The following is a 27628-nucleotide window of genomic DNA, read 5'->3' as shown; positions in this document are numbered from 1 at the left end:
TCATACCTTTTGATAATTTTTAAAATTCTTTGGCCCAGTTAGTGTCAACTTGGTTCTGGACTATTTCTTAGGTTTTACCCCAACAGCACAAAAAAAGAATCTTAAGAAATGATAGTAGGTTAACATTTACTGAGGAATATCTGCCCAGAAATAATCTGAACGGTTTGTTTGTATGATCTCAATTCACAACAACCCTAAATGCGGTATATACTGCTGTCCGGTGAGGACTGACTTTTTAAATAAAAGAAGTGAAGCATGGAGAGATGTAGTAGCTTGCCCACGGTCATATGGCTAAGAAGTAACAGACTCAGTAATGGACACTGAGAGCCCATACTTCTCTACAAGCTGCTGCTATGCCAGTTCGAACAGTGTGCATGTGCAGTCATCATCATCTGCTGTGGTCGAGCACACAGATAAGCCTGGATACCCGACCCAGAGCTTTAGGAAATGACTGTTCTCTCTGAAATGGCCTGCATTTGTATCCACATTCAGTGGTGTTTTCCTTTCATCACCAGCTTGGTTTGGATATAGAGGAGTTAGAAGAAATGGAAGAAGATGCTGGGCTTGGCAATGGTGGTCTTGGGAGGCTTGCTGGTAAGTGACGTGGTTAGTGTGTTGTAGTGTTTGGCCAGTTGAAGCCTTCTCAGACGTCGTGCGTGACCACGCTAAGAAGAACCAAACAAGCTTCCTACGAGAATTGCAGAGTGTGACCCGGTTATAAATGCACTTGTTTTTGAGTTTGCACTGTGGTTTGATCAGTTCTACACAAACAGTAGAGAAGAGAACTTGAACAAAAGACACATTGCTTAAAACCCTCAGAGATGTTGCTTAAAACCTTAAGGTTAACCAGATCCTTCCTGTGCACTTAAGGATTTCCACAGTGGCCCCTTTACTTCACTGTTATACGGTCGCAGTTATTCAAGTCACATACTTGTGTGGTATGAACTAAGTTGTCCAACCACTTTGTTGTTGTCTTGTGCCCTTCACAGTTTGCTTTTTGATGGACTAGTAGGTAATGATACACTTGTTATGGTATCGGTATGATTTAGTTAATTATTATTCTTGTTTGTATAGATGCAGTTTGAGTTCTTTGCTTTATTCAGGAAATGGTTTTTCAACAAATATAGAGGAAAACATTAAAGATATTAACTCCATTAAGTTAAAAATATACATACCACCCTGGCTGGTGTGGCTCAGTGGATTGAGCTCCAGTTTGAGAACAAAAGGGTCAACTGTTTGATTCCTGGTCAGGTTACATGCCTAGGTTGCTGGCCAAGTCCCCAGTTGGGGCCTGCAAGAGGCAACCAATCTGTTTCTCTCACACATTGATGTTTCTCTCCCTCTCTTTCTTCCTCCCTTTCCCTCTCTCTTATCTTAAAATACATAAATAAAATCTTTAAAATATGTATATACATACCTATGACCAAGCAGTTCGACTTCCTGATTGATATCTACTGTAAAAAAAAAAAAAACCTCAAATGTGCACAAGGAGGCATGTGAAAAATACTGTTACAGTATTGTTTGTAAAAACAAACTATTGGAAATAACCTAATGTGCATCAGTAGGAAACAGGAAAATAAGTAGTGGAACCAGCCATATTACAGAATAATGTGTAGCAACCAAAAAAGTAAAATTGATCTCTATGTAATGCCTTGGATAAACTTCCGGGGTGGGGGGAGTGGCAATTTGCTTTAAAAGCCATACAGTGTGCTACTATTTATGGTTTTTAAAAACTAATATTTTCTGTGACTGGATACACACACATACACACATACTCATACATACACAAATCCATAGAAAAATCTGGAAATTGCTCTTTTTGTTCTTTTCTAGAGAGGGGGACAGACTCAGGTGGCAGTTAAGGTGGATGCTAGTCCTATGTAACATTTTTTACAAGGAGGATGTATTAATGTATTAATCGTGAAACTTAAATTTAATAATAAAAGTATACCACCACACATGTATGTATCAGATTGTACACAAACGTCCAGGTTACTGGAAATCCATTTGCATGTGTTTCACATATTTAATCCTCTCTACATTAGTTGCATTGTGCTTTAACATTCCCATTAGTACTAGGAAAACATTGCCTTCAGGATGCTTGCTCCCGTGTGAAGTTAGTCATCAGGCAGTTTAGAAGGCTTTCCGTGGGGCTGCAGGAAGAGCAGCGGAGCCAATGGCATGCACGCCTAAGAGTGGCCACCGGCCTGCCTGCCTTCTATGGAAAGCCACAGGCCTCCAATATTTGTTGGCTCGATTAACCCCACTCTGTGCCTGACTAATAACCTCACTCCTTCAGTTGGCTGAGAGTGAACTGGCAAATGAGGCCGAGTATTTCTCATTAGATGACCTCATGTCCTACCTGACTGAAAATCTTGGGACCCCATTATCATCAGGCTCTAAGGACAATTTGATCAGGACCCAGGAAAAGACAAGTAGCCCCAGCTCCAAGAGAGCAAGACCTGGATCAGGCCACATGACATGGGAACTGGAAAACCTCTGCAATGTTGCGGTAACGAAGGATTGGCCATTGGCTTTTGTGGTTCTCTGTTCTAGGGCTCCACCCTGAACCTAAATAACTCAGTCCCTTTCTGTTTGATCTACAGTTTTCAAAGTTCTTTCCCATTTTAGATCCTACAGTACATTTCCTCATTCTCTGTACATTTTTAAGTTCAAATTCCTAGAGGGAAAATCTGATTAGTGTAAGTAAACCCTCAGGTTACACCTGGCCACCAAATAGATCCCTAGCCAGCCTGTTGATTGACAGCTCTGGATCAGGTGCTCTGTCATTAATGCTCTTGACAACAAGTGGCAGAAAATCTAGCAAAAAAATGGTTCAGCCAACAAGGACATGTGTTATCACAGAACAGGAAGTCCAGGGGATGGGCTATTCAAGATTAGTTTATTCAGCAGTGTAGCTCTGTCGGGGCTCTGGGGCTCTGTTGTTCTCTTGGCTTTCCCCCCGGGGGAAAGTGATGGCAGCAGCAAGGAAAATCTCTCATTGCACCCAGAAGACTTCCTAGTGCCTCCCACTGGATTGAATGTCATTGCACAGTCATGCCAAAACCAATAACTGGTGAAGGAGATAGAATTACTGTGATTGGCTAAGAGCCTTAGACTAGTCAAGCAAGATTCACTGCTCGTCCAGCCTCCCTGTAGCATATGGCCCCCTGGTACCTGAGCAACCTTGGAATTCCGTTAGCCAAAAAGAGAGTCTGCCACAGATGTCCATGTAGTCAGTCAGGTGGTCACAGGTCAATCCTACTCTCCTGAAGCTGCCTTTTCAAGCAGGGAGCTACGGAGACAGTGTCCCTTGGAAAGGGCAGTGTGAGGGACAGACACAGTAATGGCCACATCTAATGCAGGCCAAGTTCTTTATCTCTTCTCAAGTGAAATGCCAACATGTGCACAGTGGTTATTTCTAAATGGTGAGGTAATAAATGATGTTTGTTTTCTTTTTCACACACTTTTATATTTTCTAACTTTTCTCTAGTACTCATTTTATAATTTTTTAATGTTACTTAAAAAAATGAATACCCACTATGCAGCAATCTCTGCTTTAATATAGAAATGTGGTTGCTCATGGGAACGTGTTTGGTGGCTGTCATGCTTTTTAGTAAAAGACCTGAAAATTGAATAACCTTGATGACTCTGCCTTTTTGCTTGTGTCTGGATTGATTTAGCCTGCTTCTTGGATTCCATGGCAACCCTGGGACTTGCAGCCTATGGCTATGGCATTCGATACGAGTATGGAATCTTCAATCAGAAGATCCGAGATGGATGGCAGGTATGTGAGCCATGTTTTTAAATTTTGTCATTAAATACTTTTTCATGGTGTTCTGTATGATTTATAGTTTACAGACATTTAACATGGAATTTCACTGATACCCCTTGCGTATGGTTGACATCAGTGAATACTGCTGCTCTTCCCCTTTTGCGTGTAAGAGCAGAGAGCCTGCCAGTGTCATTCCCCACCAGATGCAGAGCATCTGATGCAGTGCCTGACTCACGAGGGTGCCCTGAAAGTGTTTACCGCTGAGAGTCTGAGTGTGGACCACCTACGCTGTGTAACGTTTGTTCTGCAGCCTGCTCAATGGAGGAGCACATCTTTTGACTTTTCTCTCCCAATAACCGTTCACAGTAGGAGCATGTTGCCATTTTAAAGGTGAGAAAATTGAGGCTCTTAAGAAATGGAGGTACCTCAGATCACACTGCTGGCAAACATGGGTCTGTCTCCAGGTTCCCAGATCCGGGTTCAGTGTTCTTTTCTATGCTCAGTCCTGTCCTCCTTAGCATGCCTATTTAAAAGATACATAAGCCCAGGGTTCTGATTTTTTAATAAGGTGAGAGCAGGCAATCCTGTTAGCTATAACATCAAATAAATCTGATACATGTTTAATATTTATCATTATAGTGCTCTGTAGGTTTGCACAAATAGTAATCAATCCAAACAAATGATTCTAGTTTTACTTTACTTTTATTTTATTTTTATCCTCACCCAAGGACATGCTTGTTGATTTTAGAGAGAGAAGAAGGGAGGGAGAGAGAGGGGGAGAGAAACATTAATCCGTTGCCTCTCTTACGCATCCCGACTGGGGACAGAACCCTCAACCTAGGCGTGTGCCCTGACTTGGAATCAAACCCACAACCTTTTGGTTTACAGGACCATGCTCCAACCAACTGAGCCACACCAGCCAGGGCTGTAGTTTTACTTTTGTAAAACCAAACCAGTTTCTTAGGAATTTGTTTCTCGTATCTTGGGAACTCTTTGAGTCTACCCTCAAACCTGGTGTGGACGGTCTTCCCTGATACTATGTGTGATTTAGGCTTTCTCTCCCCCTACCTTGTTCCAATACATACACCATTCACAAAAAGATACTGGTTGGTTTTCAAAAAAGCTTGAGTTCTCTCAGCCCCTACCATATTTCCGAGAGTTGGTCTGAGGGCAGCACACTTGGGTTGGATGGGAGGGTGTAGGCTGGAGCTAATCCCAGGGGAGAGGAAGCTCAGTGCTCCCCACTGCCGTCCCCTTTCCCTTCTCTCAGTGTTTGGACACTCTGGGCCAAGGAAGGAAGGAACTGACAGATTTGGTAGGATGCGACAATGCCCCAAGGAAAAAGTCTCAGAAGGAGAATATTGGGAATATGTTAAAAGATAATATTCCAAATTTTGCTAAGGACCGGTGTATCTTCACCTATTTCTCAGTAAGTCAGGAGTCAGCATTGTGTAGGGAAAAGCTTTTGGGCCCTAGTTAGAGATTTAATTTCTAATTTGAGGCCTAATGGTCACTCATTACCCTTATAAGGTGTATTGCCTAGACTAGGTCACCCAGCTTCTCTGAGCCTCAGTTTTGTCATCTGCAAAATGGAGATGCCAGCTTCACAGAATTATTATGAAAATATGTAAAATGTCAGTACACAAATAGACATTCAATGAAATGTTCATTTTGCCTAAGGAGGATAATTTAATAAATTGTGATGTTATATAATAAAATATTAATGAGCCATTAATATTATATTTCTATTAATTTTAATGAAATGGGAAATTATTTGTTAGTTAAAAAAAGAAAGTATAAAATCATATGGATGGTATGACTCAACTATCCAAAGGCAGCCAAAAAAATAAAGGGCTAGAAAAAAATACATGAAAGCTTCAATAGTAATTATCTCTTGGAGATAGGATTATAGGTAACTTTTACTATCTTCTATTTATGCCTCACATTCCATAAGAAGTATGTCTTTCAGAGTCATAAAAAGCTATGAAAACAGAGTAATTGGGTCCCTTCCCTAATAAGATAACCCTAGAGTTATGTGGTGAGAAGCTTCTTACTAGGTAGGCATTTCCAGTATGGGCCATGTTTTGACACAACTCGACCAAGCAATACATGGTATTCATTCTCTTTGAAAGTTTCCTCTGTGGTACTCATTACACCCCAAATGTCTAAGGATTTCATTTCATATCTTTTAACTACGCTTGTGTGAAAGATTTAAGAGAAACTCTGAAAATCAATATCAAAAAAAAAAACCCTTTTTCATTGCATTTTTCCCCAGAATTTTATGAAAGGTCATACCTACTACCTTTGCCACTTTTAAATGGTCTTTATTTCAAGAAACCATCCCTTCTCTCCTATCATACCAAAGAAGTGTGTGTCTCTTCTATCAGATCAGGAATGATGTATTATCCAGTGTTCTTAAAGAAAAAAGAGACCAAATGGCTTCGGCTAGCCTCACTAGCCATCGTCACTTCTTATACTACACCTTGAAATTGAGTCAGAAACACACATAGCTTCATTTGCCATATCCACTGTTTACTGGGATGAGGTTTTAGAGAGCAAACATAAAATACGTCATACCACAAAGAAACTATTTCCATAAAAAAACAGAAGTATCTTCCAGGAAAGCAGCATGCCTCTTCAGGCTGTGGGCACACCCCGCTCTCATCAGATACGTCCTTGCCCTTACAGTGGCAGATACGGAGAATTCTGATGGAAATTATGCAAGCTGCAAAGAGTTTTAAAGGTTGATGGACTTTTAGTTGTTGAAGTCTCTTTTCAAGGGAGATCTGCAGTCATGTGTTCATAGTGAAACCCCCCCTAAGGAAAATAATTTTATTGCTAAAATTCTTGACTTACCGTCAACTCTAATGGGGATCAGTAATAGTTCTCTATGAAAATTACTGGCCTCTGGGAGGGAGCGGGGGCAGGACGATTGCAACAGCCCCACAGTGAGTTAACATCACACGCCAGAGTGCTGAGTTTCTACACACACAGCAGGTACCATGCAGTTGGACCAAACAGGGCCTGCTGGACCCTTCTCTCTCTTAGAACCCATGCCAAGCCTGCAATAACTAGTCATGCAAAGTTTCCACTACCTAGCAATCTTTTGGTTACCATTGTTGAATTCTCAGTGTTCCCAGAAACATTTTTTCGATTATATGTGCCAGCAGAAAGCAAAGCTTGTTGACTACTCTTGGTGTTTGCTCACTGATTCTTAATGTCCTGTGTGACCCACAGTTGAGGGGAAAGCATTTCTTAGAATTTGGTCACTGACAGAGCCCCCTGAGCTGACCTCTGCTTCCACACCAGCGGGGACACAGATTGCATTGAGCAATTCCTCTAGGGAGGTGCCAAGTCCAGGCTGCCGCCCCCACTGAGACTAGCACTCTGCTCCTCACTCCACAGAGCCACGCTGCCTTGGTCTCAGCTCTCTTCATCTGGATGTTCAGGCGCAACAGCCTGCTTGCATGTAAATGAAAGCTCTCCTCCCACCTTGCCCCCTCCCTTCAAATGGCTCAGTATGTTAGTGCATTCAGGGATCGCTGGCTCCATGGAAATCTAAATTTACAGGCCACTTTGTTGATTCATTGGTGGAAAAAAATGCAAAGTAGAGAAGAGGTTTATCACCATCTGGCAGCTTCTGTGGATTTAGTGAGGGCGGTAAAAGGGGAGAGCAGTTCTCTCTTTCTCCTCTGATATGCTCAGGCCTGCTTGGGGTTGGAAATATCTGTTTTCTCTATGTAACTTAAAAAACAAGCTTTGTAAAATTGAGGGAAGTATTAAGTGATTCCTTGCTAAATCAGAAGGAGACTTAAAAAATAAAGAACAGCAAGCTTAGAGATCTGTCCTCCTACAGAACTCATTAACCCAGTGAAATTAAAATCAGCCCTTATTTGGCAGGGAAAAATAAAAGCAATATTGGATGGCATTACGAGTAATCAGCTGACTGGTTCCTTGTCACAAAGAACGAGGGCAACCTCTCACTTCCATAGGAGGCTGGGAATGGGCTGGCAGTGGGTCACGTCTAGAAGCATTTCAAGCTGCTTGAGGGCGGGACAGTATGATCTTGTTGCATTTCTTAGCAGAAGAGATGTTGCCGGTTCTCCTCTGCACTTTTGAGAGAAAACTCTTTCTGCCTCATCATCTTCCTGTTTCATATACCTTCAGGTGTGTTTTACAACAGTCCTGAGTGCTGAAATGAAGGAAATGGTCCTTTCTTACAGTTCTTTCCTGTTACAAGAAAGTGTTCACATTTCCCAGTATTTGAAAACCCCAAACCTGCCCTTACTTAAGTGCAGCACAGGGTGTTTTGTAAAGCAGGATGTTTTTGATCCTTTCTGGACATTCTCATTTATTTGTCTTACAGTTCTAGTTATTAACACAGTTTCTTATCAGATCATAAAATTCAGTTGTATCCTTGTTAACATTTAATTTTCTTTTGTTCTCTTTATTGCTGGGATAGCGGAAGTCTAAGTTCTGAATTATAGTTACTGACTTAGTGTCACCATGTAGCTCCCGCTGCACCACGTAGCCCCTGGGGAACTGATAACGATGCAGAACTTCAGCTCTGGCCAGTGTGGCTCAGTGGATTGAGCACCAGCCTATGAAATGAAAGGTCGCTAGCTCAACTCCTGGTCAGAGCACATGCCTGCATTGTGGGTCAGGTCCCCAGTTGGGGGTGTGCAAGAGGCAAATAGTGTTTCTCTCACACACTGATGTTTCTCTCCCTCTCTTTCTCCCTCCTAACCCCCTCTCTGTAAAACAATAAAATCTTAAAAAAAAAAAAATAAGATGCAGAACTTCAGGTCCCATCTCAGATCCACTGAGAACGCACATTTTAACAAGATGCAAGTTGCCCATTAGCTCAAATCCAGCTCCAGGCTTCCCTAGGCTTCATCCTCCATCTGAAACGTCCTCTTGCCTCCAGCAGCTCTCTAACTCCCAGACCTTCTGCAGAGGATGTTGTTTCTGTGAGTCTCCTTTTCATTCATCATTATGCTGGTAGTTAATATTGATGGGGGGCTTACTGGCTTTCTTGATATGAAGTCATGGTCAGTGTTTGAATAAATGAATGTGTATTTGCTTATCTGGCTGTTGACATAAATATTTGATTTCATCTCTCAAAAAACATTAGCTGTGTTTGCTTCTCTCCCCACACTGTGCTCGGGGATGGCACTGACCCACAGTTAGGTGATCGTGAGGTCCTCAGCCACAGTGTGTCCTAGTTCATAAACAATATCTCCTTAAACTAAAGCCAAGTGAATAACTGCATTCAAACCTCATTGACAAGGGTGCTTTGTGCTAAAAAACCTTACCAATTCCTTCTTGTCAGAACACTACTCCATTTTTTAAATATATATAATGTTTTTATATATATTTAATTATATTCTATTATATATATATTTAAATTATATTATATATATTTTAAAACATATATAATGTTTTAATGTTTCACAGATAATATCTTTACATTAAAATTCATTCCCCCAAATGTATTTTTGTTGTTTTTGTGTTTTTGTTTGTTTATTGCAAACCAAAATTCATCTGGTATTTAGTATGCCATACTAAGTACAAAATGTAATTTTAAAACTTTTATAAGAAATATTTTGTTACAGTGAACATAAATAGATGATAAAATATTAAATTGTCAATTAAAGAAATTTCTTTACCTCTTAGTATATGTTGTTTTCAAAATGTACCATAATTAATAATTATCAGATCAAAATTCGATAAGGATTAAATTAAACAAAGACAACAAAATGTAGTAGTCTTCTGGACCTGTACTGAAATCAGCTTTATTAAGGGAGCTTTCTATGAGTAGCATTTCTTAACTGATTCTCTGTGCACTGTGGGCACTAGAATCTTGACTGAAACCATCATGCAGGACACATCAAGTCCAGGTATGCAACTGTAATCACCCCTGGAGGGCCTCTGTCTCTTGCTCAAGCTGGATAATTGTCTTCATCGATGTTAAGATACAGGCTCTAGAACACAGACCTAAAGTCAAATTTTAGCTCTACCATTTACTATTTGTGCAACTCTGAGCAAGTTACAATTTTCTTATGTTTAAGAAAGGAATCATAGTTTCTTATGAAGAATAACTGCAATAATACATATAAAACATTTAGAGCAATATTAGCAAGTATTGTTGTTGTTGGTTTAGGCTGTGCAACAGTAACAACCATGAATTGAGATTGACAGAACCAGCACACAACTTGGAGCCAAAACAATATTCTCCAGTTGATTCAGTTAAAGACATTTTAAATTTGATATCGTGGAAACGGCTAGGTCCCCCTCTCCTGAAAAATACGTTCTAAGCCATGTCCTTTTTGCAGGTAGAAGAAGCAGATGATTGGCTCAGGTACGGAAACCCCTGGGAGAAGGCCCGTCCCGAGTTCATGCTGCCTGTGCACTTCTACGGAAGAGTAGAGCACAGCGAGGCTGGGGCCAAGTGGATCGACACCCAGGTATTCAGAGTGTCCCCAGGCTAAGCACATTGTACAGTACAGCACAGTGAGTGTGTAGCATAGAGTGTAACGTGTTTTTGCTTCTGAGTGTAGTATGTTGTGTATTGAATAATAGAGCACATTTTTATAAATAAACGTGTTACTCCTTTTAGTGCAACCCACTCATTTTGGAGACAAGGAAAGTGAGGCCAGGAGATAAGTGACTTACTCAAGGTCAAGAGATTCACCAAGGTCATTTTGCAATCAGCTTTACCAAAGATTAATCAATTCTACAATCCCAATATGTTTAGCTCTCCATTTTACAAAAAAATTGTTGATACCAAGATTGAATAACTTTAAATGTCTTTCTTCACCCCATCACCACATGTACATTTATTTACTTATAACTTCTCAGAGGTAAATATTTTTAAACTGAAGTAATTATTTGAAGAATTACCAAAGTTCCTATTCATTGCAAAGTCAAAAATAATGCAGAATATTGCAAAATGTACTCAGTTATCTTGTGCCAAGTCACTCTTACAGAAAAATGCTGGTGTCAACCAAGTGTACTTGTTTCGTGGCCACCAGATTTATCCTGCCACCAGATTGGAGAGCCACCCTGTCGCTGAACCATTCTGTTTTCAGCACCCCCAGTGGTGGTTTATGCTTTGCTGTCTTCATACTTCCTGATAAATAACCTTTATTAACTACTGGACTGCACCATCCAGTCATCAGAGCCTCCATCTGGGATATTTGTTCAATAAAGATGGCCTCGGGCTGGAAAAGATGCATCACTGGTCATTCTTTAAAAGCTTAAAGAAAATGGCAAAGATCCATTAATGTTGTTCTTACATAACAAAATCGGGAATGATACTCAGTATTGTAGTCCTAAATTCCGTTGGTTTGTGGTTTATCCTCCATGAATAAATGTTCCATTTTGTGTCCTAGAAGCACCCAGACCCGTGTTGTAGCTGGCTTTTTAAACTGATGGTCTGTTCTGCTAATTCAGGTAGAGCTGCTCACCATTCAGAAAAATAAGACATTTTAAAAAGAGAGTTTTCCTATCCAAACACGAATTTATTCAGCATATGAAATAACAGATTAGAAGCTAAAAATAGGTCATAGTCTAATGATATAAGGAATAAACAAATACTGTGATTTTAAGATAGTCTCTCTTTTTATTTTAGTTATACAGACAATAATCTAAATTGTAATTGGTTACAAATATGACCAGGAGAGCTGCAAACAAATCAATTGTTATTATGTCCAAAGAATTCATACATGTATTTGGTATTAAACTAGCAAGTATTTGGTACGGATTTGGTGTCCGAAACTTCCAGGGACTTCTGATGTGTTTAAATATGTGCAGTTTTACATGCTCCGTGCTAGAAGCATGCTGTTGGCACTGTAGGTCCCACTTTTGAACTACTTTGTATTTGCAAAGCACCTCTAGACATTTTTATAATATATTCAGAAATTCAATTAGGGAGAGTGTGTTTTCTGTGCCCACAAAGGTGAGGTTATGGGGCAGATGTAATATAAGGTGAGTGACCCAAGCAGCACAGAACTTCGTGGGTCTATGCAAGACGTCACTGGTTAGGCCTAGATTTGTCGCTGGTAGGGTCAGAGAGCATGAGGTCACACAGCTGTGGGCAGCTGCCAGTAAACTGAGCAGTTAATTTCATTCTGTGTCAGTTCAGGTCCTCTGGGAGGCAGACCCCAGAGAGAGTGAAAAGTGCAAGTGATTCAATTAATGTCATTCATCTTCCTTAGGGTTTGACTCTGATAAGGCCGGGAATAGAAATGAGTCTTTTCTCACATAAATTTTAAATTCACATGAAACACAGTTCATCTTTCTGTTCTTCTCTATTTCAATGACTGTCACCGAGATTGAGCTAGATTTTCCAAAGCTTACTTCTTAGACCCACCTCAGCTAATTCTCAGCTGATTTGTCAGATCATTAAAATAACTCCTCTTCATGCAATTTGGAGAAATCTAGCGTAGCATTTTAAACATCATATGTAATCTGTCTTCATAAATTTCCTGTTCCATTGATTTTTACCACTTTCAAAGTCAGATCATTGAATAACCTACACTAAAACTTGTCCTGATTACTGTTTTTAATGGGAACAGATTCACATTTGTCACTTTGTTTGCACACCATATTTTATTATTCTTGGAGCGGTGGCTTGATCTGAAAATAGAAAGATCTGCATCCAGATCAAGGCAAGAGACACAGAGAGAAATCAACATGGAAATGATACAGAAAACTATCTGTCTGGATGGTTCAAGCTTTCCAGATTGTTCCAGTGAGGGGAGGACCCACAATGGCCCCTAATACCATGCCAAGCCCCCCTGGCCCAGCCCTAGGACCCTTGTCTTGGTTAAGGCCTCGCACAATTTGAGTTGGTGATAGAGCCAGGAACAGAATCCCAGTCGCTGTCTCCCAGCCTATTGTTCATCCTGTCATCACCTTCTAGAAACAGTGAGCAGCTGCTTCAATTCAATCCAACAGGTGGTTCTGGCCCTGCCATATGATACCCCAGTGCCCGGGTACATGAATAACACCGTCAACACCATGCGCCTCTGGTCTGCTCGGGCCCCCAATGACTTTAACCTCCAAGACTGTGAGTACAGCATGGGCTCGTTTCCCTGCATGGGGGTTTAATCTTCCTGGTCCGAGGAGCGAGTTAGTACCCTGCTCCAGAAAGATGGCACAGAACAAGGATCTTGGGGACTAGGACATAATGGTTTCTTTCCGATTGCTAGTTAGAACCAAATTGAGCTCGAGGAAAAAAGCAATTCATTCACTATGGCCTTCTTAGACTCTCCTGTGAATCACAGCATAAAGGTTTGCCGAAATCCTTTTGGATTTTTAGGAATTTTAGGAATCCCACATGGTACACAGCAAGCATCAGGTGAGATCAAGGGACTTTGATAAGAGTGGCTGGCTTGTCTATTTATTCATTTTTCTAACTTCCCCTCAGTTAACATTGGAGACTACATTCAGGCTGTGCTGGACCGAAACCTGGCGGAGAACATCTCCCGGGTCCTCTATCCCAATGATAACGTGAGTGATCAAGCTTGCTTTCTCAGTGGAAACAGAAGCAGCTTATTTTAGAAGCACCTGTTCAGTAGCTCTATAAAATGCAGCTTTAATACTGATTTTGTTTCTTCAGTGCAAAATAATCTCCATATCTCTTCCTGAATTCTTCCTGAATTGTCTAGATTTCTCCTCCCACCCAAGTAAGGAATCCAAATTTGTACAATTCTTGAAATCAGAATTGATATTTTGCCCTTGATTAGTGACCCATGACTAATTGGGAAGTTCTGTATGTACATTTCAAAACAAACCTGAATATAAGGATGAGTTGAAGAAATTTTATCCACACTTATCCTGAAGGTTTCCTGCCTGACCTCTTCCCCTCGATGACGGGGATCTTCCAGCCCTCTGACCCCAGGTGAGGCAGGGCCATGGACTTCAGAGCTGACCCAGGCAATAGGCAAATTTGCTTACTTCTGACCCAGAAATAAGAAAATACTTATTTCTTATGCCACTTATTCATCTCTTTAAACTTCATCTTATGGGTGATTACTTCTATACACTAAGAATAGCTTAGCTTTAAAAAAAACCCACTTGGAACTGGATCTTAGATGACTGCTTTGGATTTTTATTTGGTTTAAATATACTTAGCTCTTGCTTCTACATGAGTAAAATCATTTTCTTGAGCTATGATGATATTTAAAAAAAAATAATCTCTCAAGCAACCAAATTAGGACTCTGCTATACAAAGATGGAACAAAACAAAGATTTGGGGACGAGGACACAAATGATCCTTAAGGCCAGATGTTCACTCGGTGCTAAACCACAGTCTCTAAGGAGGATTAAGTTTGCTGCAACATTTTCAAGAACTTAACGGTGTATGTTATTTTTCCTTTGGAAGAAACATTGTGACTTCAGTACCTTTCAGAGAAATCTCTGCCCCAAAAGCAGAAGGTTGATCTATTTCATGGTCAATTAAAGTAAGAATCCTTCCAAGTCTGGGGCCATACTGCCTAGCCAAACCATGCCTATGGGATTGTTTAACTTGAAGGGGCCTGACCTTTATCCTTCTGCCTTCAGTAAGGACCAAACCTAACTTTACTTGGAAATAATCATCTACAGCAATTGACAGCATATACTAAGTTAACATGAGGTGCAAAGTTGACCAAATTCATTGAGTAAAAGGTAGCCCTCAAGGTTATGCTTGTTTTTAATTAGAAGTTAATAAATCATTTTTATACTGTAATTACAAGGATAAACTCATTCCTTCTCCCCACCTTGGCCATCTAGTCCAAACAGTATTCTTCCAAGAATCTGTCCTCCCTCTGCAATGAGTTAGATATTTTTGTCTTGCTTAAAGCTCTTTAAATGCTTCGGATCACCCATAAGAGAAGTACAGAATCTCAGATGTGCTAAGTTCTTCAGTAATGCAGTCGTGAGTTCTCCGATGCACGCCCCACGATCTTGCCGAGGCAGTGAGGTCCCAGATGGGCAGAACAACTTGCCCTGCCTGTTCTTCTCACCGGGACTCCTTTCCCAGGCTTTCTCTGCCAGCAGGGAGCACTCTGGCCCTCTGTGCTCCTCTGACAGGCTCCTATTCACCTTTCAGGGCTCAGACAAAAGATTACCTGAGTGCCCAATTTCCCAAAGTACTGTGTATGTACTGAAGTATAGCAGTAATTTTTTTAGTTACCACATTTTATTTAAAGCCTTGCTTACACATCTCTCCCTCCTCACTAGTTTGAACTTCTTGAAGTCAGCAATTATGTTAAATCATTTTATTTCTAGGATATTAAAAATTCCCTCACTCAATAAATGTCTCATTAATTTTGGATAGATTCATAGTGCTTTTTTTAAGAGTAATGATTTCATTATAATGTTCACCATGATACATGCCATTAGGGAAAAAAAATGTAAGCGATATAAAAGAGGTACCATAAGGAAAGTAAAAAAAAAAAAAACCATTCCAAATTCCACCTATAAAATCTCATTGGTGATATCAATCCAGTTTCCTGTTAATGACTTTCAATTTTTATTTTGGTTTTAAAATTTTTATCAAACTTATACATGCACACAGTTTAAAGAGAAACACAGTTCTATGAGGCTTATACAATAGCATAGTCCCCCACTTCCCACTTCCCAGAAGCAACTACATCCCCTAGCTTTTAACTGATTTTTTGGATTCTTAACTCCATATTTCTAATAACATGCTGTTGTTTCTTCCTGGTTGGCCCGTTTTTACAACTGTGCATTGACTCCCCGCTGTAGAAAGTGAGAATACAGCTCACTCCCTCACGCACACTCCCACCCTCACCGCACAAACGCATGTATCCTACGTGCCTTCTTTCAATGTGATGACGTAGAATTCTCATGGCGCCATTATCAGTGTTCACGTCATAACGACCGTGTAGATGCTTCCGGTGCCAGCCTGTGCGTATGTGTGTGTCATCATACAAAGATTATGTTTCCTTGAAAAGTTTTTGGTTTTCCTGGAATTAATCATTGTTTTGTTTGCTTTGGCTTTAAGCACTTTCCCCAGATTTATCCTTCACTCTACCTCGCTATAGAAATTTTGTCTCACTATATTCAAACACATTCAGTATTCTGTTAACATGGTGTTTTTGAAAAGCCTCTTCTGGATCTCTTCTGGTCAGCTGCTCCCCTGTCATCTCGTGATCTTCTCTCCCTGTTACGCTGAGGACCTCTGTGCTTGTTGAAGTTCTGGGAACATTTGTTTTCATATCTTTTTTTGGTTTGTTTGTTTGTTTACTACCTTGTTTTGGCAGTACACATGCTCCAAGGGTGTCCTGGGGAAGGATGTATATAAGGTCAATTTTTTTGAGCCTTTGCATATTGGAAAATATCTTACTCTATCCTCTCATTGATAGTTTGCCAGGAGCCTGGCCGGTGTGGCTCAGTTGGTTGGAGCATCAGCCCATAAACCAAAAGATAGTTTGCCTGGATGTAGAACACTCAGATTTTTTTGTTGATGTTCTTCCAGTTTTCAGTTTTGCTAAGAAGTACAATGCAATGCTTAGTTTAAAAGAAAATTTTAACTTTTAAATTACAGTTGACACAATTCTGGTTCTCTTGATCTTTTCTTTGAATCCTGCTTTTTCCCTTTGAAAGCTTCTAGTCTCCCCCCACCCTCTACCTCTCTCTACATGCGCTCCCAACTCCCACCATCTCTCAACCTCTCCTTTCCTTTCCTTTCCTCAACCAACTTACTTCCAAGTGTACTAAATTTGGGGATAGGGTGGTTTGGTGTGAATCTCTTTTCACCCATCGGGCCTGGGTATCCTTTTAGTCTGGGAACACAGCACTACAGAACTAATCCTTTAGTTTTCTTACCTTTTTCTTACATTTATCATTTCTTTTTCTTCTCACATAGCTTTCTGGGTGGTCACAACCCTCTCCCAACCCTTCTATTGGGTTTTTCATTTGGGCTATCATTTTTTAACTTCCAAGTAATCTTTTTTTCTCTAGATATTTTCTTAAAGCATCTTAATCTTATTTCTTGAATACACTATTTTTTCTAATCTATCTGAGGATATTGGTAGTATTCTTGTAATATTCTTTTTTCCTAATCTCTGTGCCCTCTAGGTTGGCTTTTTGTTGATTATTCTAACCTCCATCTTTCTTTCATGAAGTTTTCTTAGATGTCTAGCAATTCTTAGCTGCCCACTAAAGTTTAAGAGAGGGGTGTCCACAAGCTTTGGGGTAGCTCCGTATACTTGGGTGGAGTTTCTGTCTTTGGGCTTCACCCCACTGTGACCTGGTGGGGCCATTTCGTGGGGAGCGCTTCATGTCAGCATGTCTTCAGGGCTCCCTCCTGGCTGGCCAAATTCTCTAGAGAAGACCTGCATCTTCCTTCCCAGTGGAATAATACTGCCTGGTTCTGATATTTGGTTGGGAAAAAAGACTGAGAGTCTCCACATTCAGTGCATAGACTTTCACCTAACCCGCTTCCTCCCATTTTCATTATGGGGTGGTACCCCACCTTCCCCTGTACCTGCTGCCCTCCAGTCCAGAGACCCTGTTTTACCATCTCCACAGAAACACCAACAGCTTCGCCTTCCACTGGGCAAAGAAATGACCCCGCTGCAGGAACTGGGATGAGGTCTGAGGCTACTGCTTTCTGGACAGGCTCTCAACTAACCTCTACCCTGTCTTCACTCCTCCTTCCTAAGGTGACCCAGAGCTGTCATTTCCCCGAGCCTTTGGTGGCTTTGATGTGTAAATTGAGTTGCTTTTTGGAGTTGCTTTTTGGTTCTTTTCCAATACTAAGTCAGGATGGAGCTTCCTGCCTCTTCTGGCCCAGTTATCACTCATCTGTTTTTTCAGCTTCTAATAGGTTGTTACTGTTGTCTTCTCTCCCATCCCCTTCATTCATTGTCAGTATGCTTTTTTAATATCTGTCTCTTACTGTCATTTAAATGGAGTTTCAGGAAAGAGGAAAGGCTAATGCCTGGTGTCCAACCTACCGTCTTCTACCAGATTTCCAATGGGCTTTCGCCTTAAAGTTTTCTGGGCAGAGACACCAAGTTTTGGCCACACGTAACAGTATGAGCCACTCACTCAGTCTCTCTGGCTTGAAGTTCTTTGAAGGGAAGGAGCTAAGACTGAAGCAGGAGTACTTTGTGGTGGCTGCTACCTTGCAAGATGTCATCCGACGTTTCAAAGCCTCCAAGTTTGGCTCCACGGATAGTGCCACGACCGCATTCGATGCCTTTCCAGATCAGGCAAGTATTTGGCCTGTGAATGCAGGTGGGGCAACTGAGGGGACGAGGACTTATTCCTCTATTTCGGTGCTAAAACACTGGAGTACACACAGCGTGCTAAAGCGTTCTGTGGAAGGGGGTGTGGGGCATTTGGTTTGGTCTTCGGCCAGCATGTATGAGGTCAAGGAAGCCAGAGCTGGGCCATCAGACACCTTCACGTTTATGTCTTTTCCTCACACAGGTTGCCATCCAGCTGAACGACACTCACCCTGCTCTCGCCATTCCTGAGCTGATGAGGATTTTTGTGGATATTGAAAAATTGCCCTGGTCTAAGGTCTGAATAGTTTGGCTCCTTTTTCCTTCAATTAACCAGAATATCTGTGGTTGGGAGATTTTGCCCAAAGCCCCTTTTGTGGTTGTTTAAAATAAGTTACTGTTGCCAACTTTAGCAGTTAGAGGTAAACTTTGCCCTGGTGGCTGACATTTCTCTCTCTTTACTGCTTTACAGTGAGTAAGACTATGAAATAAATAAATACAGTTCTAATGGGACTTATCTCTTTTTTTTTTTGTCTAAAAGGGTTCTAAATGAAGTCTCTAACCTCAGGATACAGCTAGTTGCAAGTGTCCCATTGCTTTGGAAGGCAGTATTTTAAACACACTTTGTACCATCTCACAGTATTCCTTAAGATTTTATTCCTCGAGCTTTGTTTATTTAATAAATAAAAGATATATTAGAATAGTAGAGAAGATTTATCAACATGCTGTCTTAAGTTTTATTAGTCAGTTTTATGGCTAGCTGCCCTTTTTTTCCCAAAAAAACTTATTTTGCACTCTCTGGGCCATTTAGGAACCTAGTGGAATCAAGTGTGTCTAACTATATTCAAACAGAGTTTTCCTCTTTCAAGTGAGTTGTCTGGTTATAAATAGGCAGGAACTGAGGAAATGTTTGGCCCTGTGGGATGGGGTGTATGAGGCAAAGCAGCTCTGCCCTTCCTCTCCCTCAGGCGTGGGACATCACCCAGAAGACCTTCGCATACACCAACCACACAGTGCTCCCAGAAGCCCTGGAGCGCTGGCCTGTACAGCTGGTGGAGAAGCTGCTTCCTCGACACTTGGAAATCATTTATGAGATAAATCAGAAGCATTTAGATGTAAGTCACTTTGAGCGTTTCATGAGAATGAGGTCTTGAGATGTGGGGTGGCTTCCGTGTTAACCTCTTACCAAACTTGAGACCTAAACATCTTTCACTCGTTGATTGACACATCAAAAGTATCCAAGTGTGGGTGGGACTCTGGGAGAGACATCTTTTTGAAAATACCAAAATAGAGGAGTCCCTAAGGCTAACTGGCCCCTCTCTGCAGGAGTGAAGTTTATATTCACTCCATCAGAGAGTTTGCTTGGGAAGTGAACAACATTGTCTCGGCTTTGCTTTAAACCTGAGTGACCAGTGTGGCTTTCTCTTCCTTTGGCTAGAAAATTGCGGCCTTGTTTCCTAATGATGTTGACCGCCTGAGAAGGATGTCTCTGATAGAAGAGGAAGGAGGCAAAAGGATCAACATGGCCCATCTCTGCATTGTGGGCTCCCATGCTGTCAATGGCGTGGCTAAAATCCACTCCGACATCGTGAAGACCCAAGTGTGAGCTTCCATTCCAACGGCAGTGGGTCTGATGTCGGTCCATTCATAAACAGTGCTAGTACATCCAGGGTTGCTTTGGAGATGAGGAGAGACCCCATCCAAATGTTGTAAAGTATTTTTTCTATATAAAGTCCCCTTCTCTTAAAGAAGGAGAATAAAGGCTTTTCTGTCTAGATAATCCTAGTTCTAGGCTTAGCAGCCAAACAAAAAAAGAAATTATTCTGCTGAAAAGTCTGGTTTATATGTCAGTGCTGGGAAATCATATGGAGGTGATTAGATTTGGGGTTTTTCTTGTAACTATTTTGAATTGCGCATGGATTTCTATTTAGATTGACAGCCATTCCCTCCCTCCTCCTTTTTTTAATCTTTCTAAGCCTACACTTGGCTTGTTGAATATAACTCTGAACTTCATCCTGCATGCAGGAACCTGCTGTTTCAGCCAAATTCAGTGATGTCTCTTCTGTCTCCAGATTCAAGGACTTCAGTGAGCTAGAACCAGATAAGTTTCAGAATAAAACCAATGGGATCACTCCAAGGCGCTGGCTCCTACTCTGCAACCCAGGGCTTGCAGAGTTAATAGCAGAGGTAACTGGGAAGTGTGGAGAGGGAGGGAGGTCTGATAGGAATGCCAGAGGCATGAGTGCACTTGGCAATTTGCAGAACCTGTCTATAGCGGGGCCAGCTTCATCAGCGTGTGACGCGTGCAGTCCCACGAGGCTCTGGGCTTGATTTAATTCTCTGCTGCAATCATCTTGAAATTCTTAATTTTTGAACAAAGGCCCCACAAAGTATGTACCTGGATCTGGCTAACTGTATTCATATGGCACACCAATGGAAGACGATAATCCTATTTAGCAAAGAGGATAGCACGGTCATATAAATAACTACTGGAACCTGGGTTCTTTGTCACCCTCTTTAGTAGATTTTCTGTCTTTCACACTTACTACCACTGAACCTACATGTAAGATACCAGCAAAGTGGTCTTCCCACACAGCATTTCTAGCCTCCTCTGTGAGTGACGCCATTCTGCGTGTTGTGTGGTGGGTGAGCTGTCCTGGTGTGAGGGAGTGTGAGCACTCACCACAGTGACAGACTGCTCGTTTGGTCTTGATTGCCGTCCCCGACTAAAGTCACCTCTTCTTTAAACTGAAAGAAAATCGGGGAAGACTACGTGAAAGACCTGAGCCAGCTGAGGAAGCTACACAACTTCCTGGGTGATGACGTCTTTCTCCGGGAAATTTCCAATGTGAAGCAGGTGAGGCTTCTGGGGGGGGTTCTTTCCCGGATACTAGCTTAGAGGGTTTATGCTGCAGTTTTTAATAAGAAACCACGTGATGCTTCTCAGTCAAAAGGACTCAGACACTGTGTACTGTCTCAACAGGAGAACAAGCTGAAGTTTTCACAGTTCCTGGAGAAGGAGTACAAAGTGAAGATCAACCCTTCCTCCATGTTTGATGTGCAGGTGAAGAGGATCCACGAGTACAAGCGGCAGCTCTTGAACTGCCTGCACGTGATTACGATGTACAACCGTGAGTCAGCTCTGTAGCCACCGGCTGCCCCTGCAGGTGGAGGCAGCCCTGGGTGCCTCTCTCCATCCTGTGTTCCATCTACTTCTCCATCTTTTTCAGGCATTAAGAAAGACCCAAAGAAGTTATTCGTGCCCAGAACAGTTATAATTGGTGGCAAAGTAAGTCGATTCTGTTCATTGGGGATGTGGGGGCTCTAATCTCTTTCCCATTTCTCCACTTCCTCATGGCTGCATTCTGTCATGTGTTTGACCTTCTTCCCCAAGGCTGCCCCAGGATATCACATGGCCAAAATGATCATAAAGCTGATCACTTCCGTGGCAGATGTGGTGAACAATGACCCCATGGTTGGAAACAAGTTGAAAGTCATCTACTTGGAGAACTACAGAGTGTCTCTTGCTGAAAAAGGTAGTGCCCTCATTGCAAACCATGTGAGTCCAGGGCAAATTCTAGGGAAGGATTACAAGATACAGAACAATGGGGCAGCTGAGCTCAGGTGGCCAGTAACTTGGGATAGTAGGTGTCACTCTTGGGCAGAATAAGAGCCTAAGCTAAGAGCTTTTAAGGTAACCCAACTAACAATGAAATTGCTGTCCCCAGAGTCAACAACACACTATATTTTTCACATTATCGCATACAATGTATGCTGTGACACAGCATACATTGGACCGCATTTTCCTCCCAGCTAGTTAGAGCTGGGGGCGGGAGGAGGTGGCTGTGAGGCTTTGGTAAAGCATAGGCTACTTTACAAAAGAAAGGAAAGGTCTTCAGGTCCCAGCCCCAGTTTGCAATAGAACACCACTTCGCCAGCCCCCAGATAGTCCTCTGGTCACTCTGTTTGTTCATGTGGCGACAGGGAATGAGGACAGACGTCAGGCTGCCAGAGCACAAGGCTCAGATGTGCCTCAGATGGGCACTCTGAGATCAAGCATTGAGAGCCAGACTGGCAAGAAGCCAACATCCCTTTCTCTACCAGACACCTTTGCTTATTTGCATCACATGCCCACAAAGCACCATCCACATTCAAATGCCAACCGTGTATTCACCCGTTTCTTATTTAAAAAAGGATCTTTCTCTTTCTGAGGTGTTTGTGGGTTGTCTGATGATACTGTTTAAGAACTGTCTGCACAAGGAAAAAGAGCCAGGTTCCTACAGATGCAAATGAAGACATATCTAACCCACAAATAAGCTCTCAAAATAAAGCAGAGAATTAGTCCAGACCTTTGTAGTCAAAGGGCCGGCAGCACTAATTTGTGTGTAAATCAGACTGAAAGGTCAGAGGCTTGGCATCTGGCCTTAGCCACACCTCAGTAGGACACAGTTTATTTCCCCGCAGGGAAAGTGGGAGGAGGGTGAGGAGAAACGGAAGGAATGCAGATAATCCAATTTCTTCAGATTGCAAAAGAAGGGTCAGGAGAGACTGAATTGAGAAAAAGCAGTTTCAATATATTGTTTAAAGTTACAAAGAAGAAGAAATAAAAATAAAGCCATAACAAAAATTGGAAGGGAGAAGAGAAATGTGTCAACTTTTATAGCAGAGAGTCAAAAGATGCTCTTGGAAGTTAAGACCAGGTAGTATAAGCATATAGTTATTTAGCACTGTGGCCATAACCAACAACACAGCACCTCAGAAATGGACACGAGTGGTTACCTGAGTTAAGGGGAAGAAGAGTGAGATCTGTCCTTCACCATTTGAACATTTATATTGATGACATGTACTACTTTAGTGATCAAAACAAGCCAGCTAAATACATTCGTGGGTACAACACAGGCTGACCTAGAGAGACCGGATCACTCACTTAACATGTCTGCCTTGCTTGCAGTCATTCCAGCCACAGATCTGTCGGAGCAGATTTCCACTGCAGGCACTGAAGCCTCGGGGACAGGCAATATGAAGTTCATGCTGAATGGGGCCCTGACCATCGGGACCATGGATGGGGCCAACGTGGAAATGGCAGAGGAAGCCGGGGAGGAGAACCTGTTCATCTTTGGCATGAGAGTGGATGGTGTGGCTGCTTTGGACAAGAAAGGGTGAGAGAGCAGCTCTCCCAGGAGGATACCTGCCCACCCGGGTGTCCCGCTGAGGCTGAGTCACATGAAATGTAGTAGAAGACATCTCCCAAAAATCAGAGGAATGCCCTGGCCACAGATTAGTCTTAGGAAACCCAGCAAGTACAAGTAAAAGGAGCTTGGGCCCAGGTCCATGGAGTTGTTGCTCTTTTGGTCAGCCATTGCTAAGCTGCTCCAATAAGCTAATCACTTCTCTGTATCCTGTGATTCTTTATTTTGATCAAAAGATGAGCCAGTTTTTAGTGAAGTTTTTGCCTATAATTTAAACCATCTAGTGTTCCTTTAAGACTGCAAAGAGATGGACTAAAATGTGGGAGAGGATAGGTATGGATGTGTAGAAGCACCCACGAACACTGTTTCCCTTAACATCTGGAAAGGTCTATTAACCTGGATTCCAACAAGAAATAAACAGTGCTGCCCAAAGGAACTACAGAGATCACAAAATTTGGAGGATATCCGGTATAGTTCCTGACCTGGGAAGTAAATTTTAACTCCGTAGCAACAAATTTGGGGATCTATGTGTCCAAAAGCAACTGGTTCATTTAACACAGTGTTTGTGTAGAGCCATAAAGTCTGCTTTAAAATGAATCTAATTATTGTATTTTACCAGATTAGACACTGCTTTATCACTAGAACTTTATATCTACTGTCAAGGTCTTCATTTACAAGGAAAAAAACAAATTTAAGTGGGAAAATATCAAGATCTAGTCAAATATTGATACCCGTACTGAACTTTATAATGACTTCTATAAATACTAGTATTTCTGAATGCATTTTTCACAGCAAATATGGTGTTGAGTGTGTTAATAATCACAAACACTAACAGAACCTTCTCATCACACCCCCACCCCACAGGTACAACGCAAAAGAATATTACGAGACACTTCCAGAGCTGAAGCTGGCCATTGATCAAATCGACAATGGCTTCTATTCTCCCAAGCAGCCCAACCTCTTCAAAGACTTAATCAACATGCTGTTTTATCATGACCGGTGAGTTCCCCCAAGATGATGTTATTTGGGACATCTTAAACCAACTACAACCCAACCATGTAGATTAGCATAGGTCTGTGATCTGATAAACTAACTAAGGCTTAAAAAGAAAAATTAAATCTTCTCCACTGGCAATGCTAGGAAGCTTTAAGAATAAGGCCCAGAAATCTGGTATTATTTTTCTCCTTCCACTGGCGTATACAGCTTTCGGATGCATCCATATATGATATTCTTACATGTAAGAAGAACCGTAGAAAGCTTGAGGGCTGTTTAAAATTCTTGTGAATAGAAATATGAGTTTGGTAAACCAACAATGTCTGTCATTAAGCCAAGAATTTTAAATGGAATCTTAACATATATCTGTTATTGAAGCTTTTCACCATTTTAATTTTTCCTTCCAATCATACACAAAAAAACAGGTTTAAAGTGTTTGCAGACTATGAAGCATATGTCAAGTGTCAAGAAAAAGTCAGTCAGCTTTACATGGTAAGTACATTGCTGAGACTTAAAAAGTAAACCAGTTAACTATAGTTAATTAAAAATTGTGTTTATTTTTATCAAATCTAAATAGCAAGGCCCCACTGACCAATCAAAAAATGGAAGTGAAACAATTGTCTAGGTTCAGATCAAAACTTGATTTTTCCCAAGTTCAGGCAAAAGTTGGGACTTGATGTTTCAGTAGCAGTTGTGGATGTTTTAATACCCAAGTAAAAAATTACAAATAATTTGATATTTATTGAGTACCCACCATGTAACAGGCATGTTCTGGAAACTAAAGGTATAAAGCCAAATTAAATACTTACTTACCCAGTCATTTATTCAACAGAGAGGCATTGGGGCCTTCTTCATGGCAGGCACTGGGCTGGGCACTGAGACCCCAGCATGGACCGAGTCAAGGCCCCTCCCTCCCCTCGAGGAGCCTCTTTAGTGCACATCAAAATCACCTGGGTAGCTTTTTAAAGTACAGATGCCAGTCCCCCTCGGAGAGCTTCTGACCCAGTAGTGGGTGGGATCACCATCAGTATTTTAAAAACCTGCTTAAATGATTCTAATGCTAGACCATAGTTTATTGGGATAAAGACTGACCCCCTATTCTTTGAAAATTGCAAAATAAGTGCCTCTCCTGGGCCACCCATGGAGTGGGGCTATATGAATAGAATATAAATGTGTAGAAAGAAGGGAGGGTTCATGGTTGAATTTTTTAAAAAAAGAAAGAAAGGGAAAGGAACAAGAAAGACTATACAAAAAAAAAAAAAAAAAAAGGAAGTAAGGAAAAGGAAAGGCGAGGCAAGGCCAGGGCCATGTACATCTTTACCAAATAGCCCAGCCCTCTGGGTGCATGTAGTAAATACATGGAAAGGTCGATCATCTCTGACAGAAGACTTTTAGTGAATTGCAGGCACCACAGAAGATCAGATATAGGAAGAGAGGAGGGGTCTCTTGAGGTCAATGTCCTTGAGCCTTCCGGGTATGGTTGCCCTTGCCTCCATAGTCTTTTGTTTTTTTCTATTCTCACCTAAGGACATTTTATTTTCATTGCTTTAGAGAAGGAGGAAGGGAGAGAGACAAACATCCATGTGAGAGAGGAACATCGATTGGTTGTCTCCCGTACTCACCCAGAGATCGTATGTGCCCAGACCAGGGATCAAACTCACAACTTGGAGATGTGCCCCAACCAGGAATCAAACCTGAAACTCTTCAGTTACGGGACAACACTCCAACCAACTGAGCCACGCTGGCCAGGGCACCCCATAGTCTTTATTTTTGCCCTTCAACTTGAAAACCATTATACAGCAAAACAGTGAAGATCCATAAAATCACCACATTTTGTCCTTTGGACACATCAATAACTACTTCCAACAGAAACATACACGCACATTTCTTTGTATTCCTTTCCCCCAAATGAGGTGGTTCCCACAGTCATTTCAGGTATCTCATTGGGATTTTAAAATAAGGTAATTCAAAGCTAATGCTGCTTCACAGCCATTGTCTTCTGGTAGAGTCATAGCCAGTCCCCAAATGTGCACAGACCAGAATAAATTAAAGTTAATGGCCATAAGCAAGGGGGGGAGGGGAGTGTTAGAGTTAAGCTGAGTGGCTCACTCCCTGCTTCCTGAGCAATGGAGACAGCAGCCACATACAGCCTTCAAGAACTCAGAGGCAGAGAAAGGAAAATGGCCACCTCTACCTCTTTCCTGTTGATTTCAACTCATGCTTGTTTGTAGAATGGCTACAGGGAGAAAGAAATAAAACAGAGCAGGAAAGGAAAATCTGACCAAGGGCAAGCACAGACGTGAGTGTTGAATTTGCACAATGGCTCTCTTCTGTTAAAATGATGGCCCCCATCCAAAGGGTGCCCATCTAGAAGCCAAGCATTTGGTTCAGTCTTTCTTGTTCATTAGTGCAAACTGCAGTTTTTACTCTTAACAATAGTTGTACTGTTGAGACTTAATGACTAGATTTCCCAGTCACGTGGGATTGTTTTCTAAGCCTCCATAATACAAAGAAAGTGAAGACAGGAAGCTTTTATTCTCTTATTTTAGTAAGTTTCCAGAGTCTAAACAAACTATTCTCTGCAGTACCTTAAGGAATGATGAGAGTTTTAGATTTGTTTTTAATGTATAGTGCTTTGCAATTAGTTTTGAACAACGTTCTGGTCATTTTCAGTGAACTCTTAGAGTTCTTTACAAGATCATGAGGCTATGAAATAAATAGTTTCTTATATTCTTATTGGAATAAGAATTATGAGATTTGGATGTTACATACTTTATTAAGGATAAAGCCTTAATTGATCCTGTTTTGAAACCCCAACGGAGTATTTCGGATTCAGTACAAACCGGCTGGGGCATCTGCCTTGAGAAAGAACAAGAAAAGAAAAGCAGGTCGATAAAGACTCTTCCTGGATCTTCTCCCCGATAGCTAGCATTCTAGCGTAATGTTTCTCAAATTCTGTTGGCCACAGATTAAATCACCTGACATGGTATCTAGCAGATAAATCACTGGACATGGTATCTAGCAGATAATGATGTTAGTGTCCCTTTCTTTCCCCTGTAATTACAGGAATGAATCTTCATTTGAAATAACACATGGGAAATATGATTTCCATGCCAAAACATTGTAACCATAGCAAAAGTTATCAGTTAGGTCATTTACATTCATGGCTTCTCTGAAAAAATGAAAAATGCTTTTTTTCATTCTTAAGAGAAATATATACTTAAAGCAGGAGGGAAGCACAGGCTGCCCTATTTAGCTCTCCGCTCTGAAACAAAAGTATGTATGAAATTGAATAACAATAAAAAATAAATACTTTAAAAAAAAAAAAAGTATGTATGATTCATTACAGTTTACTCTTGTCAGTCTCCATGAGACGTGCCTCGATGTGCTTGGCCTGATGTTGGTTGGAAAGCTCGATGGGCAGT

The 27628-nt window shown here is 41.4% G+C and overlaps 1 protein-coding gene across 8 annotated transcripts in view; it reads left to right on the top strand.

The window, feature by feature from the left end:
* Positions 1-27628, top strand: part of PYGL (glycogen phosphorylase L) — a 70251-nt gene that overhangs the window by 8020 nt on the left and 34603 nt on the right. For all 8 annotated transcript variants that reach the window (XM_045201473.3, XM_053928305.2, XM_045201472.3 and 5 more), the window contains exons 3-19: positions 516-594; positions 3684-3787; positions 10111-10242; positions 12737-12848; positions 13209-13291; positions 17863-18006; positions 18227-18319; positions 18990-19136; positions 19460-19623; positions 20094-20208; positions 20777-20878; positions 21005-21152; positions 21252-21310; positions 21416-21557; positions 22973-23180; positions 24075-24209; positions 24629-24695. In XM_045201473.3, the coding sequence (XP_045057408.2) occupies positions 516-594; positions 3684-3787; positions 10111-10242; positions 12737-12848; positions 13209-13291; positions 17863-18006; positions 18227-18319; positions 18990-19136; positions 19460-19623; positions 20094-20208; positions 20777-20878; positions 21005-21152; positions 21252-21310; positions 21416-21557; positions 22973-23180; positions 24075-24209; positions 24629-24695 (2034 nt within the window). The remainder of the gene's footprint in view (positions 1-515; positions 595-3683; positions 3788-10110; positions 10243-12736; positions 12849-13208; positions 13292-17862; positions 18007-18226; positions 18320-18989; positions 19137-19459; positions 19624-20093; positions 20209-20776; positions 20879-21004; positions 21153-21251; positions 21311-21415; positions 21558-22972; positions 23181-24074; positions 24210-24628; positions 24696-27628) is intronic.

Source organism: Desmodus rotundus, chromosome 7 (genome assembly GCF_022682495.2).
Source record: "Desmodus rotundus isolate HL8 chromosome 7, HLdesRot8A.1, whole genome shotgun sequence".
Classification (NCBI taxonomy): domain Eukaryota; kingdom Metazoa; phylum Chordata; class Mammalia; order Chiroptera; family Phyllostomidae; genus Desmodus; species Desmodus rotundus.
Note: the sequence above shows the minus strand (reverse complement) of the source record. Positions and strands in the feature narration are given on the sequence as shown.